A 17,459-nucleotide genomic window follows, 5' to 3' on the forward strand; every position below is an offset into this window, starting at 1 on the left:
ACTCTGGTGCCTAAACCCTATTTGATTAAGTTTTTTTTTTTTTATATCGAAAAAAGTATTTTTTTGGCAAAATAATTACTTTATGAAAGAAAAGCACCTCTGATTTTTTTTTCGAAAACCTGAGTAAATTTCATACAATTTTCACTATCAGACTTTGTTGAAAGTACTGGTGATTGATGAGATATACACAGCAAATAATGTAGTAATCCTACTGCGTGTAAAAGGCCTGAGTGTAAAATGAGTTTTGCATTATTTTATGAAATTCTGTGTAATATTACACCCTGAAATATGTAGCCCATCAGTATTGTAAACCTACTTGACCGAAATGTCGAGATCAAATATACGTTTATCCTATCCATATTTTATCGGTCTGATGGCCGAGCGGGCTAAGGCGCCAGTACTTACTGTAGGTACTGGGTTTGAATCCCGTCGGTTGCATTTTTTTTTGTTTTTACAAAAATTGTACATGCAGCGTGTAATATTAAGTGTTTTTTTTTTTTTTTTTGAAGAAAGTGATGTGGGTGCTTTTGCATGCGGTTTTACCATCGGATTTTTTGCTGTGTAGCCTCTCAAATTTAAATCCATATATATATTTTTTTTTTAAGGTTTTGTTCGAACGCGAATCATTTCAATTTGCGTTGGGTTCGTTTAAGTCTAAGAAAGTTTCTTACGCCAAAAAGTTACAACTTTGGCCACTCTGGAACCGATTCCGGAAAATCTGCAGATGGTATGGGAAAAGTTACGTTAAATCAAATTTACATCACAGGAGGCTGAATTAGCAAACAAGTTAGAAACGTCAGGAAAATTAAAAAGGGCAGAACGAAGTTTGCCGGGAAGAGCTTGTGTTGATATAAAAATGGATAACTTAACCCCTCAATTTTTTAATCACGATATTTAGGAAACTTTTGGTATGATTGTAAAAAATGTAAAAAATCAAACTTTAGTGAAATTTTCTTATTTTTAGAATCAGAGTAATCTTTTCAAGCAGCTGAAATTGCTTATTTTGGACATTTTCAAATGTTTCGTTATATTTTTCAAATATCCAAATAATTTTCAAAGAGATAGCAGATTACAATCTATGTCGAGCTACCGGTGTTGTATGGCATTGCTTAAAAAAGACTTCTATAGAAAATTTAAATTTTGATAAGATAATTTTGCCAATGTTTTGAAATTTGTAAATTAAAAAAAAAGCGCCATCCACAAGTGTCGTAACATTCTTTCGAAGATTTTATACTCCCTTCCCTCTTCCTCGTTTGTTTCCAATAATTTTGTATGAATCGTCACAACCCTTAGACAAACGCTACGTCATTTGTGGATTACGCCAAATATTTTATCATAAATATATATATATATATATAGATACTAGGAAATACATTTTATAAATAAGATCCGTAGAAGATTTGGCATGTAATTATTTTAAGCAGGAAAATTAACATTTTAGGCCGAATCAGGCAAGGGCATTTCTTTCAAAAAATCATTTGCTTGACAACATTTAACGAACTAGTCATTGACCGTTGTAATTCCATAGAAAATAAATAAAATTGTTCTACTCACTCAGCAAACACGAGCAAACATTCGTTCACACTCTTTAGGTCTGTAGGAAACAAGTGAAAAGTTATTCGAACAATAAATAATGGTATTTGCTATTTACATACCTTAAAACATTTACAATTCTTCCCTTAGGTTGTCCTCTTGTTCGTCCGTTGATTCAGCGCTCTCCTCACTGCTGTTATCATGTTGTTGTTTCACTTTGGATTCAGCTGAAAGGGACATTTTCACAAATAATTAATTAAAAAAAAATCTGTCTTCTCTCGATTTCGAATGGCTTCTTTATTTAATGATGAGCATTTAATTTGTTAATGTGTTTCGCTGTAACATTCCGATTTCAACCATCGCAAATTGTAAAATTAAAGTTTGCACAATTCCTCTTAGCTATTACACATACTTTTGTTTTATATTATGCTTATTGGATGTACTTTCGTCAAAATTGTGTGTGATTGCATACGGAAAAGAGAACTTTTAAAATGTCGGTGCTTAATTTAAAATGGCAAATACTACTGTTTACCTAACTGTCGATCGATGAAACTTTTTTTGGTATCTTAGAAAACTTTTTCCCCCACTTACCAAACCCTACATGACTATTTTGACTGCTGCACTGCAATTCCTGACTTTCTGACCAGAACAACTGGAAAACTCTTAAACATAAAACCTGGGAAGAACTGCTTTTTCGCCCTCACTCTCCGAAATGCTCGTCATTCTTCTATTACTGCTGCAAAATTTCGTCCAGAATCTTGGGCGACGGAGCGCCAAGGCCGCCGGCACTGGACTGCGGATTCGTGGTGAGCCAGTACTCGGACACGGAGATGTACACGGCCACGGCCAACCCGACGAGGGCGGCCAGCCAGGTCGAGCTCTGGAGCACGATGCAGGTGGCGATGCACAGGCCCGCGTACGTGATGTACCGCGTGAAGGTCACGTACTGGTTGCGCTTTTCGCTCGACGTGTCTGAGGTTGGTGTTTTGGGACAGGTTGTGAAGGGTAGAAGGGAAGGGAAATTTTGATCGAATTGAAAGAGGATAGAAAAGAGAATTAAAAAAATATGTTTACTTTGCTCGAATTCAAATTATTTTATGAATTAAAAACTATTCAAAAACGTTACTAAATTTGAGATATTGCAAATAAAAAAAGAGTATTCTAATTACTAGCGCCTAAGAAGAATCATGCAAATAAAATAATAGAAGTAAGGTAAAAGTTTCTATGTTGGGCCTACTGAGCACCCCTAATGACGGTAGCTTAAAATCATTTTAAATTGGAATGTGTGATTTACTTTGGATTTTAAATCAACCAAAATTATTTATCCAATCAACATCAAATTAAAATTAGCTTCCCATAAATCATTTTCTCTTGTTTATTTTTTAACAGTCTGGATTCCAAGCCTGATTTTTCTGTTACATTATTGTGGAATATAAAGAAAAAAGCAGGCAGACCGTTAATATGAATAGAAAAGCTTTCAAACAGTAATATTTATTTATTGTACAAGTTCAGAACTCAGTTTCTTGAATTTGAAAATCGGTTTACTAATTTTAAAGATCTGTTTCTGTTTTAACCAAAATAAATCAGAAATATTTAAACACTGATTAAAAAAATATTGCTCAATGCTGTCTAAGTTTGTCATATTGTACAGATTCCCAGAAGATTTTTTTTTTCAAATTGAAAAACCATTCATATACGTAGATAATATCTACTAGATATAACACTAGGGTGACAAGAAAAATTTAAAATTTTGGAAAATCTCATGAGAATCCACCAAGCTTGATTTTTTAGGTAAAAATAAATAACTGTGCCAATTTTGAGCCAAATTGGTTAAGGTTTAAGGGTTGCTATCGACAGTTGCAGCTTGAAGGGAAAAAATCGCAAAAATGTATCGGGAAAAGTAAAAAAAAAAATCAAAAATCCACCAAAAAGTGAGGTTAAATGTGTGTGTGTTAAAAGTACGAGATTCTTATGTGAAATTGTAGGATAAACAACTTCGTCAAAGACCGCAAAACGATCCGAGTTGACCCTGAAGTGCTATAAGCGAAGAAGAAGAAGAAGACGTTTTTGTATGAAAAGATTTTTTTCCCAACTTCAACGGTCTAAAGCGGCCCTTAAACCTTAACCGATTTGGCTCAAAATTGGCACAGTTACTTATTTTTGCCCAAGGAATCGAGTCAGACGCTCAGAAGGTATCCCTGATGTCGATTTTTTTTATTGTCACCCTAATATAAAAAAAAAAAACATTTTTTTTTTTTAATGAATAAAAGACCTTTACTGCCGATCTACGCATAATTGTCCCATGTCAGTTTTGGACGATTTTCATTTTATGACATTTTTAAGTATAGTCTGATGTGTACTTTAAGAAAAACACATAAAATCTGGTACTTTGTTCGGAAACTCATCAAAAACAACACCAAGTCTGTTTGTCCCATCGTTACACCACAGAGTAATCCAGAGGACGCAGTCCGAACGAAAGTCATCGAATTTTGTGGCTGCGTTACGAGTTTACCCTTTGGTATCGTAGCTGCGTTATGCGTTTCCTGATGAATATTTTCATCATAGTAAACTCAGGTTTTTTTTCTATTTGTTTGTTTTGACAAGTGCTGAGCATGGAATGACATGGATTTTAAAATTGTCAATGTTTCTTTAGTACATTTAACTTGAGGAGCTGTAAACTTCTAGCAACAGTTAGAAGACGACCACCTCAAGTGAAGTTTTTGGGATCTTCGTGATGAACTTTTTAATCAGAGCCGTACGCCCAAAGGGTCATTTAATCCTCCTCATAACGCTGAAGTTTACAATGAATCAACATCCCCGTTGAACCAGCTCAGCCGAACCAAAATAGTCGACTAAAATTGTGCTAGGACTGTTGGATGTTGCTTCCATCCTGACAGCAAAGGGCCTATTCGTACTTCAACCAGGTGGCCATGAACGTCAACGGTGGAATCTGCAGGCACTGGGTCAATGCTTCAATTCAGCCCAGTATGAGGATTATAAACTAAAGTATATTAAAAGCAAAAAGCTTCCATCGACACATATATTTCTTGTATGGTCCGTTACTCCCCAAAGAAATTAATTAGAAATATTAAAAAGGTAAATTCGACAATCTGCTTTTTTTGTCCCCGACAAAGGGTTCGGTCACAACGGTAAACTGAATGTTCCGACTTCAACGCACTGGAGAACCGCAACAGCTCCATAAATCTTCTTCAAACACAGCCAACGCGCTGAAATTTCCGCATGCATTCTTTCTGATTCATTTTAGAGCCATCAGAAAATTCACATTGTTGATTTTGAAATTGTGAAAAAAATTGACAGCTTATAGAAAAGTCATCAGAACCTAAGAGCTCTTAGATCTGAACGCTTGAAAAAAGTAACGCTCAAATGTCAGTTTGCCTCGTGCGTTACGACAACCGAAAGTTTTGCTGAAGGGGGGATGTACCACGATGTACCGCGTAACGCAACCATAAATCAAATGCCAGTGCTCCCTCTGGATTACTCTGTGGTTACACTTCTACGCATAATTGTCCCACCAAGTATTTTCTTATACGGAAAAATTAGTTTTACTAAGCATTATGCCTTGTTTTCCTGTTGTATGACAAGAGAATCACAAATAAGAGTGATAAACAGCTAACTGGGGCGATTAGGGACACATAGGGCTAAGAGGAACCCACGGGACAATTATGCGTAGAAACACAGAAATCGGTCGAAAAATTTCAATCGCGTTTTTCTCAGTTGCACTTTTTCGAACATGGGACAATTATGCGTAGAACGGCAGTTTACATCACTAAATGTTTGTTTAACAGAACCAGGACAACATATATTTATTTTAGTTTTTTGAAAATTCCCGGGATTTCTCGGGTTGGACGCACTATTTTTCATGTTTCTATTTATTTTTGTAGACACAAAGTGTCAAATTTGGAGCCAAAGTTAGGGTGATCACTCAACAAAAAAAAACTAAAATTAAAAAAAAAACAAGCTATTGGCAATTTTTGTAAATACAGAAACTTAACAACAAATTCCTAAAAAATACTTCAAAAAATGGAAGCTCATAATTTTGATTCAGACTATCAATTATCTTTGAAAAATAATCGAAATCTCAACAAAAATATTTTTTATAACCAAGATCCTTTTTTTAATTTTTTATCATTGTTGATTTATCTAATTGTCAGTATTTAACTGATTTACTTAAAAAAATTCAATGAAAAATTCAGTTTGATAAGATCCCACTTATTTTAAGAGAAATGTTTGAAGAGACAAATTCTTTAAACAATTTTGCAGTAACTCAAAACTTCTCGGAACTATTTTTTGTAATTTACTTTTTTTTCTGTAGGCGTAAAAAAGTTTTTAATTTTTTTCATTCAAAACGAACAAACGAAAAGATCATTTGATTTATAAAAAAAATATTATGAAAATCAATTGTTTAAAGGTATCCAATATTTATTTCAAAAGATTAAAAAAAGAAGGTTTTTGATGTCTTAAATAGCCTTCCGTCCCGTGAAGCCATTTTGTCCGGCCCGCGACGAACACTGAAAATTGTTCAATAACTGGCCCTTAAGACCCTTGATGAAAATTATTTTTTTTATTTAATGCATAAAATTGGTACAATATTGTTGATTTTACTTAGAATAAAATTTTCATGATTTCAAAAATATTTTAAAAGTATCTTAATTTTTTTTCCAATTATTTTTATTAAGAATTGTCTAAAAATCAATACATTGCAAATTCAAAGCTATTATATTTAATGTTCAAGAATTCGTGTATATTTGTAACTCATAAGTTTAAAGTCTGTTTATTACTATTTCAAAACATTTATAATTTCATTTTACATCATAATGAACAAAATAAACTTCTAACATTCTATGAATAATTTATCTATTGAAGTAGATTTTTTCATTGAATATTTCAGAAATACGTACTATTTCGTCCCTAATTTTTGGATAAATTAATATCAATTTGTATTAGTATTCAGTGTAACGTAAACGTAAACTTCAAAAAATCACTTATTATCAATCACATTTAAGTGACATTATAAAATGAAATAATCTAAATTGAAACATGATTTTTAATGATTTTGGATTTCTTTTAATCTAAAAAAAATATTTCAGGTAGATAATATTCTTCTGAATGTACTTAAACATGTTTGTTGCGTCATCAGATTTTTTTAATTTCAATGTTTTGAGTAATATAGAACTGAAATTTTTCATTGACCAAAGTATGAAAATAAAAAATAAAACAAAAAAAAATTATCATTTAAAAAACTGAACAGAATTTTATGAATCGAGTAAAAAAAAAATAAAATAGATTTTTTAAATGATTTTGACCATCCACGTTCTTGAGTGTTCTTTGCCACTTTTTATGTTGAAAATAAAAATTGAAAAAGTTTAAGAATGTTACAGATGATGCCTTTACATTTCTTTCAGCTTTTTAGCAGTTTACATGATTTTTTTTTATTTTCGCCGCGAAAAATTATAATTAAAAAATGGTCCGGCCCGTCACCGCTTCCGGTAAATCAAACATGGCCCGCAGGGCCAAAAGGTTGGGCACCCCTGCTATATATTTTTTAAATGCACATAAAAAAAAAATTTCGTTGTTAAAAATTAGTTCTAAGCTTAAAAGTCCACCTGTAAAATTTTATTAAAGTGCACCGTTTTATTTTTCTAGGTTAAGTTAAGCTAAGTTAAGTTAAGTAATTAAACAAATTGTCTTTTTTAATTTTCAAAATAAAAGTGTTTATTCCGGTTTTTTTTTAAATAAATATGTTCGAAAAGATGGGAAAATTGTTTACGGGACCATCACAAACCACGTAACGGAAGATAACTCATTTTTAAATCTATCTAAAAGTTTTTTAATCAATCAATATCATGTTGATTTGCATAATTTGCAATATGGGTATCAAACGGAGCGAAATTTTATAAGCTTTTTAATTTTTATTAAAGTTTTATTGTTAAATACAGTAGTTGTTCGGTGACTGGACGCTGTTTAACTGGGCTGCTTTTTAAATGGGCGCTCGATAACTGGGCCGTAGCCCAGTTAAAAAGCAGATAAACGTCAAAAAACCAAAACAAACCGAAATGACCGAGGGGTTAATGAATTCAAAAATCAATTTCAATAAATACAAAAACTTTTATTAAACATTTATTTAATTTCAAGTCACAATAAAAGAAATATAAAAAGCAAGCATTGTAAATTAATTTGAGTAACTTTTATTTTCATGTTTCATCAGAAAAATATTTTGCATCGGTGGTCCCCTCGTAATGTTTCGTTCAGCTCAGTTAGCGAGCAGCATTCGGTGACTGGGCTACGTTCTCTGCCCAGCCCAGTTACCGAACAAGTACTGTACCACTATTTTCCTAAAATACCGTTTATTCATCATAAAATAAAATGTTCAGTATTTGCAATATGGGCATGAAACGAAGTGAAATTTTGTCACTTTTATTAGAGTTATTTTTAAACACTTAAATTTTCAAAAATACCATTTTTAAAACCCAAATTTTTTTTAATTTGCAATATGGGTATCAAACGATACGAAATTTTGCATGTATTTTAATCAATTAAGAGTTTATTCAATGAAAAACTATTTGTTTTTACAAAATACCGTATTTTTTCGATTATTAAACCATTGTAGAGTTTTTATAAATGAAATAATATTTTTTTCACAAAATACTTTATTTTATTGAAAATACTTAAATTACCAAAATTTGCAATATGGGTATCAAAAGATTCAAAAATTTTGTGCACCCATAACAAATCCATGAATTTTTACTGTACTTTAAAATGAAAAACCTAAAACTTTCACAAAATAACGTGTTGTTTGAAAATACTTCAATTTTCATAATTTGCAATAAAGTTATTAAGGTCATAGAAGGTGTCCTTCACTCTCGGGGCAATGACTGTCAATGATGGTTCTGAATTCAGAGTTCAGAAATAGTAAATTGAAATGAAAAAAACAATCACGATATGTAAAATGCTTTTACAAACAACACAAAGAAACCCATTTTTTGATTGAAAACTTTTGAATCAAGATTTGAATTTTGAATAAAACAAAAATGGCCGCCAAATAGCCGACCTGGAATGGTACCATCCAGAGCCTTGAACATCTCTAAATTTGTTAGAGAGTATTTTCAGCAAATACGTTGTTTTGTAAAAAAATTAGTACTGACTAAAAAAACTCTAAAACATTAAAAACATGCAGTATTTTGTAAACAAAAGTATTTCATTAAAACAAATGAGTCTGCGTCTGAGCGTTGGAGAAGATCGTGCGATTTTTCCGCTGGTCGCTCTCGTGTGTTCCCAAGTCTCCTACTATTTTTTTATACTCTGTAGTGCGCGTAAGTGGGTACGTCTGTGTGTGTGTGTGCGTGGCATTTCGGTAGGAAAAAAGGTGTGTTGTAGGAATTTGTTTTTCCCTTTTTTGAAAATTAGTGATTTTCCAAAAGGGGAAAAGGTGGAAATTTGAGAAGAAAAAAAAAAGTTGTTTGACAGAAGACCAGGAAAAAACTGTGTTGTGTGTCTGCACACACACACATTGATCGAAGAAGGCGTTGTCGCGTTCGCGTGTGTTGTTTGAACGTCTGGCTTTGTCAGTGTGGGTACGTGTGTGCAGGTCTAGCTTTTGTGCAATCCGGAATTTCTATTGTTTTGTTGATACAGTGAACTGGTGAAACAAATTAAAAGTTTGGAATATTTTTCCCAGTTTGAGTAACACGAAATCGAAGTCGGCGACGTAAACGTCTGAAAAGTTGAAAAGAGAAAAGAGGTATCTTCTTTCTCTCCGAATCAGCCTACTTGTAGCCTACTACCACTTACACACCAACACATCCAAACTGTTTCTCTCTCTCTAGCCTATAAAAAGTTATCATCTCAACCAGCCAGTGTTTTTTTGTGTCCTGTTCTATCTTCTACAAACCTATATAAATATATATACTATCTCGCTCTCGCCTCCTCGTGTTTGTGCGTTTACGTGTTTACCACCGAAGACAACAACCAAAACAACAACCACATCATCATCACCATCAACAACAACTGCTGCTGCTGCCGCTGTCTATCGCAAAAATACCTATATCTACTATATAGTGGTGTCCCGCTCTTGCATGTGTGGTGTACGGCAGTAAAGTAATGTGGTGTATTTCATGCGTCTCTGCCCCAACTAATTCAGGTATTTGTTTTCCTTCTCTATCTCTCTCTCTTACACACACACTCTTTTTTGTTGTATTGTGTCTCTCTGATTCTTTCTACTAGCATAGTAGTAGACGCTGCTGCAGTAGCCGATAATGCGCTTTTCCCGTATTGTTTTACTAGACGTATTGTGGTGTGAGTGCGGTTCCGTGGTAGTGTGTGGGTAATTCGTGTCATTTTATACCCTTTTTCTCTGCTCCGAATAGTATCCGTTTACTTCTTCTCAAGTTGTAAATCCTCTCTCATAGTGTAGTACTTGTACGACGCCACCATGGAGGTTTTTAGGACAAATATAAACTGTAATTAAAACCGCGATTCAAATCACCTAGAGACGAGATGGAGCCTTTCTTACAGTTGCATGGAAGAGGGTGATTCGATTTTCTTCCTAAAGAAAGGCACGCTAACACGAAATCATCTGAAGGTTGACACCTGCGAACATAACGGCGCTGGTGGTGACTGTTTAGGGGAACAGAAGCGTACGGTTGACAGAAGTAGCCAAAATATACATTTTTGGCGAGTCTCAACTTTTCAACAGCGATCTAGAAATGGTCAACAAGAGGCAATGTTTAACAAGCGTACAGTGGACACTGTCCAACAAAACGCCAATGGAGTTTGACGTAACCAGGAAGCATCTTTTCATGGAAGTGTAGATTCCATCTCCAGCTGAGACGGTATGCACATATGGCACGAGCTGAAGAGTGCACTACTCGTCAAGCTGATTGTGATCGACCATGTTTACCCAAGATTCCGAGAGACCGCGTAGATGATCGCTTTTGGATGCACTTTAAACCGGATTATCGCTCATGACATCAGCAGATTGATACAACAACAACTTCAGACCAGAGAGTTCAGTGAAACGTAGACATCTCGACAATGGAGTGTGCGTCGAACGAATCAAGATTACTCAACATTCCGGGCATGACCAACCTCAACTCCCACGCAAGCAGTGGAAACCCGACCGACTCGCTGTGGCGATAGCTGCTCCAAAATGGATTGAATTTCACGCTCTTGAGGCAGCGTGCGCGTGTTAAAAGCTTGCAACAGCTCCATCATCTTCCTCATCGTTGTCTCGAGACGCTTGGGACGTGGAGATAAGCTGCGTCGACGAACGCAACAACAAAGTTGTCGTGCCCGTAAAATTCGCACTTCCACCAAACGGCGACGACCCATACGTATAAACGTGAAGAGACTCGAGAAAGTTAGTAACAATCAACGTGGATTTCGTTTCCTCGTGGAGCCGCACCTGCTTCTTCGACAGCTTCAGCTTTTAGGTGTACCGAAGAGAGTATGTTGATCCATCGTCGTGTGGTTTTGAGCGGATGTCCGAAAAGGGAAACCGCGCACCGAACGGTATCTCGCTACTACTCGGGCTGCTAAATTGAGGAACTTGAAGAGATTTGCAGGTGGTGGTGCGCAGCGAGACTACCGTCCAATTGTGCCGACGAAACAGACTAGAAATTCAATATGTGCCATGCAGCGTCCAAGTTTTGTTCGGAATCTAGTTGAACAAGTTGCTGATGTTGTTCGAGGAAGTGCCGCCGCACCGCCGCCGTGGCTGTGAGCGATGGTTGAGTAATTTTTGATGGATTTAATTTCTGGCGAGCTCGAGCGCAGAGTGTGGCCGCCGCGGCGGAGTTGTTATCTGCTGCGCGCTGATAATTGGAAACCTTTGGGAGCGGATCGTAATTCATATGAGGCTGTTGTTGTTGTACAACGCGCTGAAATTCGGGTGACCTAAGCGCGTTTGGCGTGTTTTGCTTTGTGAGCCGATAAGGCGATGGCGAGCAATCAGACTTTGCATTCGAGGCTAATCAAGGATTGATGGTTGGAGCATTATTGGGCGTTTCGATGGTCATCGCAAAGATGGAGTCTACTATTGATCCTCGGTCCTAACCTGGTCACAGCACCTAAAAGGACCTAATAAAAATAAGTTATGAAGAAAAAAAAAAAAGATGGAGTCTTCGCGGGGAAGTAGATGTGAGACTTCTAAGGCTACTATGAGATAAATTTAAACTAAATTTTGAACATGTTTTGTACCTATTTCGAAAAATATTTTGATATTCGTAAAATATTTTGATATTTTTGTGTAGAGCAAATTAACAAATTTTTGTTTAGGTAAGTCCGGTTGTCTGTGGATTAGCAGCTAGTTCGTCCGTAAACGCGCTCTCGATTCTTCGTTGATTTTTTTGTTGTAATATTGCTTTAAATGTTTTGAAAATATGCTCAAAAGTTTGCCAATAGACCCCGCAGCGCGAGTGTTATGATTGTTTGTGATTTTTATTGAAAAAAAACTGTTTTTCAACTATTTTAAACCAGGATATTCTTCTTTTTGGTGTTGTTATTACTCCACACATGTCATTGATTCACTTTCAAGTGTTCCTGATTCGCAAACGTCAAACGATGAAAGCTTTTTTGTTCCGGCCATGGTGAAAGCTTTTATCGTTTTGCTCGTTTTGTTTTGATTCGAAAGAAGAAAAGAGAATGTGTAGTGGCTGTCAGTTTTGGGTGGTCGGCAGCGGGACGGAGAGTGAGGAGCTGTGTGTTTCTCAGCTTTTGTGGAAAAAAGTCATCGCTAGCATCTGGCAGTGTGACCTGTTCAATTGAATTATAAAGTGAAAATATTTCAATGCGTTGTTGGATGTTGTGAAACAAGATGATCATAAAAGTTTAGAATTAAAATGGTTGTGAATTTTGAGCTTAGCTTTGAAGAAAAGAAATACCGGTGTATGTGACAAAAAAATAGATGGAGTGCACGACTTGCTCTGCTCAAAGTTTTCTAGTAGAACTGGTTTTGTGATAGGCAAATTAATTCAGGAAAGGAAAAAACTGTTAAGATCTACATTCGCTGATAGATGATCGACAAAAGAATTGGCGCACGGAACAAACATCCCACTCGTCAAATATTCCGATAGAAGGGATGTTCAAGCAGTCAAATATCCTTTTCAAAATGGTTTATTTTTTACATTTAATATTGATTTTTTTTTTTCAGCAGTGTTTCAAGGTAATTTATCATTTTCAATTATTGCATTGCCATTTATATTCTGCTCTCCCATTACTTCATTCGTCGGTGAAGTATCCCATCAAAACCTTTTCCCTTCCAAATCCGGATATCTTGGAGGTCGTCTAAGTTCTTAGGCATCTCTATAGGGTATCCAATCATCAAATCCCACCCACCTCCCCCGTTGATCGTGAGGAGTCGACCAAAAGGAAAAATGAATGGTAATGTGTCATTCGGCACATTCCTGACGCATTTATTTTCCTTATCGGCGCCAACCTAGCTTTTGCGAGCTTTATGCTCGGCTAGAGTACGGTCAACCAAGCTAAGCTAAGCTAAGCTAAAAGTATTTCATTAAAACAAATTTCTAAAACAGCGAAGAAGCATGCAACAAGGCATGCAACATTTTTTATCGTTTGATATCTATATTGGAAACTATGAAAACTTGCGTTTTTGTTTTAAATCGGTATTTAGTGAAATTTTGATTAACTAACAATAAAACTCTAATAAAAGTGAAAAAGCGTATAAAATTTTGCTGAATGTGATACCAATATTTCAAATCATAAAAATTTGAGTATTATCGAAAAATACAGTATTTTGTGAAAATTTGAGTGTGAAACAACGTTTTTTACAAAAAAAAAAACTCTAATAAAAGTGAACAAAAGTTCGCTTTGCAAATTATGAAAAATTTATTATTTTAGAAAAAATAAGGCTCAAATTTTTTCAAAAACTTATGTCGAAGTTATTTTTAATTTTTTTTTTAGTATTTATGCTTTGAAACTTACCAAATTATAAAAAAAAATATTTGTAGTGAAGGCATTAGAAATTTAACATGAAATGATAGATTAAGGCAATGTTAAAAAGATTTTAAAAATGAGTTATCGTCCTTTATTGGCGATAAGATTATCGCAGATTGAACTAATCGAAATAACGATAACAATAGAATTATCGTTATCGTTATCAAACTTCGATTATTTTATTGTTAACAACCTCAAAAAGTGAGGTACGTACGATTTATATAGTAATCAAATCCATACAAAAATCAAATATTTTTATTATATTAACCTAAACAGCCAAGGCAAATGTGCGCAGCTAAGAGGAATCATGCAAAAGATTTGTTTGAGGCAAACATAAAACGAGCAAACAAACTCAAAAATGCTACAGTGTAAAAACAAAAAAAAATATTTTAAAATTCAGCAAACACTTACCAGTACACAGCCCGTCCCGCAGCTCGAAGTTCTCCGCACACTTTTTGCACATATCCGGCCCGTCTCCGTCGCACTCGTCGCACGATTTATCACAATCTGTAAAAGCATAGCGATTAGATTCATCAACTAAGCAGGTTCTCCCCCAAACTTACCCAAACAACTAAACGAACCCTCGTTGTTTACGCAAAACTGCTGCTTAGTGCAGGTGTTGGCCGCCGTGACGCACTCATCAATATCCGTGCATCCACCTCGCTGGCTGTCCATAACCCAGCCCGTCCGGCAAACGCGACAAGCATTCGGTCCCGCTCCGGTGCAACCTCCGGCGGCGCAAGCCTTATGGCACTTTGCGCAGAGCAGCTTCTCTGAGTCGCGAAAGGCCTCGTAATGTTCCGGCCCGCAGCGGTCACAGTTTTCGCCGTCGTAGCCTTCATCGCAGGAGCACTTTCCGTTGCCCTTGCGCGTTCCGTTTCCCTTGCACTTTCCATTGCCGAAGCAGCTTGGACACGGCTCGCAGGTCGGCCCGAAGAACCCATCCGGGCAGCAAACCTGCGCCTCGTCCACACAAAGCCACCGGTGCAGATCGGGGTGGTCGTTCTGGTGCTGCTTCCACCACTCTTCGATCCGCGACTCGTAATCCTCCGCCAGCTGATGGCACTGGTCCTCGCCCCGGCCCACGTCTTGACAGAGCCGTTCCTGAATTTCAATCAACCGCAGCTCGCTGGTTTTGTAACTACCCAGCCGTTCCTCCTCCCAGGCGGCATCTCCACCCTCATGCTTGGACCGTTCCGTCCGCTTCATGCCCTCGCGGAACGAATTCACCAGCACCGTGCATGCCTTGCACGGAGGAAGCTTCTCCGCCCGCTGGCGTTCCTTCTTAACGTTGGTCGGCACACCCGACGGCACATCGGCACCGACCACAGCGGCGGACACCAACAAAAGAACCGACAGCACCGTCCTCCTCATTCCTGACGCGCGGATCCTGCTGGCAAAATCAATAACACGTCAGTGCAAAACCGAAACTCGCCATAAAAAGCTACTTTCAACCAAAATCAAACAATTCCGAATCGCAAAGCACTTGAAATCATCTGAACGCCAATAACTCACCTTCGAGAAGCACTTTTAATTCATGAAACCGGTAAAAAGCGAAGAAAATTAATTTCCTGCGAGAAAAGTTTGCAAAAATTCTGTTTCGGCAGCGGAAAAGACAACAAAAGTACACGCACACAGTCAAAGGTCGCCGCGCGCTGACAGCTGATTGGGAAAACTGACGTGTTCTTTGCGCCCACTGTGAAAGAGATGCGACAGAACGGGGCAGGAAAACTCGTGCACGGTTGAGGGAAGTTGATGAAAACTTTCAAAATTATTACCGATCATGTTTTTTTGATTAAGCTTTTCACAGAATTAAAAAAAAATGAATTTAGGAATTTAAGAATTTAAGAATTTAAGAATTTAAGAATTTAAGAATTTAAGAATTTAGGATTTAAATTTAGAAATTTAGAATTAAGGAATTTAAGGCCTTGGTTGTTAGGCCGTTAAGTCATTCCAGGTGTAGGAGTGGTCTCCATGCCATAAGTACAAACAACACATCAAACCAAGCCTACTCCGGTGGAATCGCTGGCAGCGGTTGGACTCGCAATCCAAAGGTCGTCAGTTCAAACACTGGGGTGGAAGGTTCCTTGGAGTAGAAAGAGGTTTGGGTGCCCTCCCCATTCAAGCCTTCGGACTCCTAGGTTCGAGCAGAAACTTGCAATAGAGACCACAAAAAAGACCCGGGGGTCGTTAATGTGGATGGTTTGTTTATTTGTTTATTTGTTTAACACCAACAGGCACCACATGCCCAAATGGATTCTATGACAAATTCCGGAATTCCATTTCCCGGAATGGACGTTTTCCGGAATGGACATTATCCGGAATGGACATTTTCCGGAATGGACGTTATCCGGAATGGACATTATCCGGAATGGACGTTATCCGGAATGAAATTTCCCGGAATGGACGTTTCCCGGAATGGTCATTTCCCGGAAAATTAGTTTTTTTATTACCTGATATGAGAATGAATGGAATCTTGCCTACTCGCTCACTTATGGTTAAGAATTATTTAGTTTGTTTGTAGAATTTTCCCTTCTTTTGTTAATCATTTGACTTATGTGTCTGAATTCTACCAAATTTTACTATAAAGCAGAATGATTATTTTCAAAGAAGGGAAAACCCCAAGAAAATAAAAAGCTAATCTAATCTAATCTAACCCTAGCGCAGCCAGTCTTTCGAGGGCATCCTGGAAAATGCCTTAGGTTGATTAACGCCTAGCATCCTCTTGTCATTATTAACAATTGCAGTGCCCCAATGCAATAAATTGCTTTGAAACATCACAAACGTTAAAGCGGCCAGGCCAACTGCGTAAAGTTAACCGCAAAAATGATTGAACACGAATGTTTAAACAGCAATACAGTTCTGAATCTACAGGGGAGGAAGAAACGTGGGGATCCCCCGCTCACGTTCCTGTTTGTTTAGGCAATTTATCGTTGGGAGCCACCATGCTAAGAAGTTTTGGTGCTCCGGGACCCTCGGGGAAGGGACATTGTATTTCCACAAATGCCCTGGACACTATTTGCCGTGGTTATAGCGCCACAACTCGCTCAAACCCCAAGAAAATAAAAAGCTTTTCAGAAAATCAATGTGTAATGTGTCCTGTCAAGAAAATAAATAGCTTGAGTGTATTTTTTTTTAAAGAATGAAAAACCTCAAAGAAGTACGCATTATACATTGATTTTCTGAAAAGTTTTTTATTTTCTAGAGGTTTTCCCTTCTTTGAAAATAATCATTCGGCTTTATAATAAAATTTGGTAGAATTTAGTCTCAAAAGTCAACTGATTAACACAAGAAGGGAAATCTGTTACACGAAATTCCATCACATCGATTAAAGATCGTGTATTTTTAAAGAAGGGAAAAGCTCAAAAAATACACATTATACTTTGATCTTCTGATAGCTTTTTTTTTCTTGAGATTTTCCCTTCTTTAAAAATACACGATCTTGCATCGAAATAATGGGATTTTATGTAAGAATTTCCCCTTCTTTTGTTAATTCTACAAAATTTCAACTAGTTTTTCGTTAAGGAACTCTGCACTATAAAGAAGAATGTTTTTTTTAAGAAGGGAAATTCTCTAGAAACAAAAGCTTTCAGAAAATTCGCAATTCGCAATTTTCAGTGTAAGAACGGGCCTTGACCGATCTTATGCACCAGGTTCCCGACGAACACGCACTGTCCTTACACCTACATCTCACCCTTGCTCAACTAGTTTTTCGTTAAGGAACTCTGCACTATAAAGAAGAATGTTTTTTTAAGAAGGGAAATTCTCTAGAAAAAAAAAGCTTTCAGAAAATCAATGTATAATGTGTATTTTCGTGAGTTTTTCCCTTCTTTAAAAATACACGATCTTTAATCGATGTGATGGAATTTCGTGTAAGAGATTTCCCTTCTTGTGTTAATCAGTTGACTTTTGTGAATAAATTCTACCAAATTTTATTATAAAGCAGAATTTTTATT

The 17,459-nt window shown here is 36.5% G+C and overlaps 2 protein-coding genes across 5 annotated transcripts in view; one reads left to right on the plus strand and one right to left on the minus strand.

Moving 5' to 3' along the window:
* Positions 1–1,491: 1,491 nt before the first annotated feature.
* On the minus strand, positions 1,492–15,164 carry LOC6036991 (cysteine-rich with EGF-like domain protein 2). Of its 4 annotated transcripts, none has more exons than XM_038251756.1 (5): positions 15,019–15,164; positions 14,067–14,893; positions 13,915–14,010; positions 1,656–1,757; positions 1,492–1,594 (listed from the first exon to the last, which is right to left on the minus strand). In XM_038251756.1, exons 2-4 carry the CDS (start codon positions 14,875–14,877, stop codon positions 1,666–1,668), a joined length of 999 nt encoding a protein of 332 aa, XP_038107684.1. In that variant the 5' UTR covers positions 14,878–14,893; positions 15,019–15,164; the 3' UTR covers positions 1,492–1,594; positions 1,656–1,665. The 4 variants fall into 4 exon arrangements, with proteins under 4 accessions (XP_038107684.1, XP_038107683.1, XP_038107681.1 ...); XM_038251755.1 differs by having other exon boundaries at positions 1,656–1,760; XM_038251753.1 differs by lacking the exons at positions 1,492–1,594; positions 1,656–1,757 and adding an exon at positions 1,812–2,505.
* The window catches only part of LOC119766424 (calphotin-like), a 40,014-nt gene continuing 31,436 nt past the window's right edge, over positions 8,882–17,459 (plus strand). The window contains exons 1-2 of the mRNA XM_038250960.1: positions 8,882–8,917; positions 9,513–9,863. The gene's annotated coding sequence lies outside the window, so the exon portion shown is untranslated. The remainder of the gene's footprint in view (positions 8,918–9,512; positions 9,864–17,459) is intronic.

Source organism: Culex quinquefasciatus, chromosome 2 (assembly GCF_015732765.1).
Source record: "Culex quinquefasciatus strain JHB chromosome 2, VPISU_Cqui_1.0_pri_paternal, whole genome shotgun sequence".
NCBI lineage: Eukaryota > Metazoa > Arthropoda > Insecta > Diptera > Culicidae > Culex > Culex quinquefasciatus.

What these genes read in the sequence shown, in the direction of transcription:
- LOC6036991 (XM_038251753.1), bottom strand. Translation starts at nt 14,877, where the DNA reads ATGAGGAGGACGGTGCTGTCGGTTCTTTTGTTGGTGTCCGCCGCTGTG. An exon ending in GGGTTCGTTTAGTTGTTTGG is followed by an intron (nt 14,011 to 14,066) that starts GTAAGTTTGGGG and finishes ATGCTTTTACAG; the next exon opens with ATTGTGATAAATCGTGCGAC. An exon ending in GCGGGACGGGCTGTGTACTG is followed by an intron (nt 2,506 to 13,914) that starts GTAAGTGTTTGC and finishes CACCAACCTCAG; the next exon opens with ACACGTCGAGCGAAAAGCGC.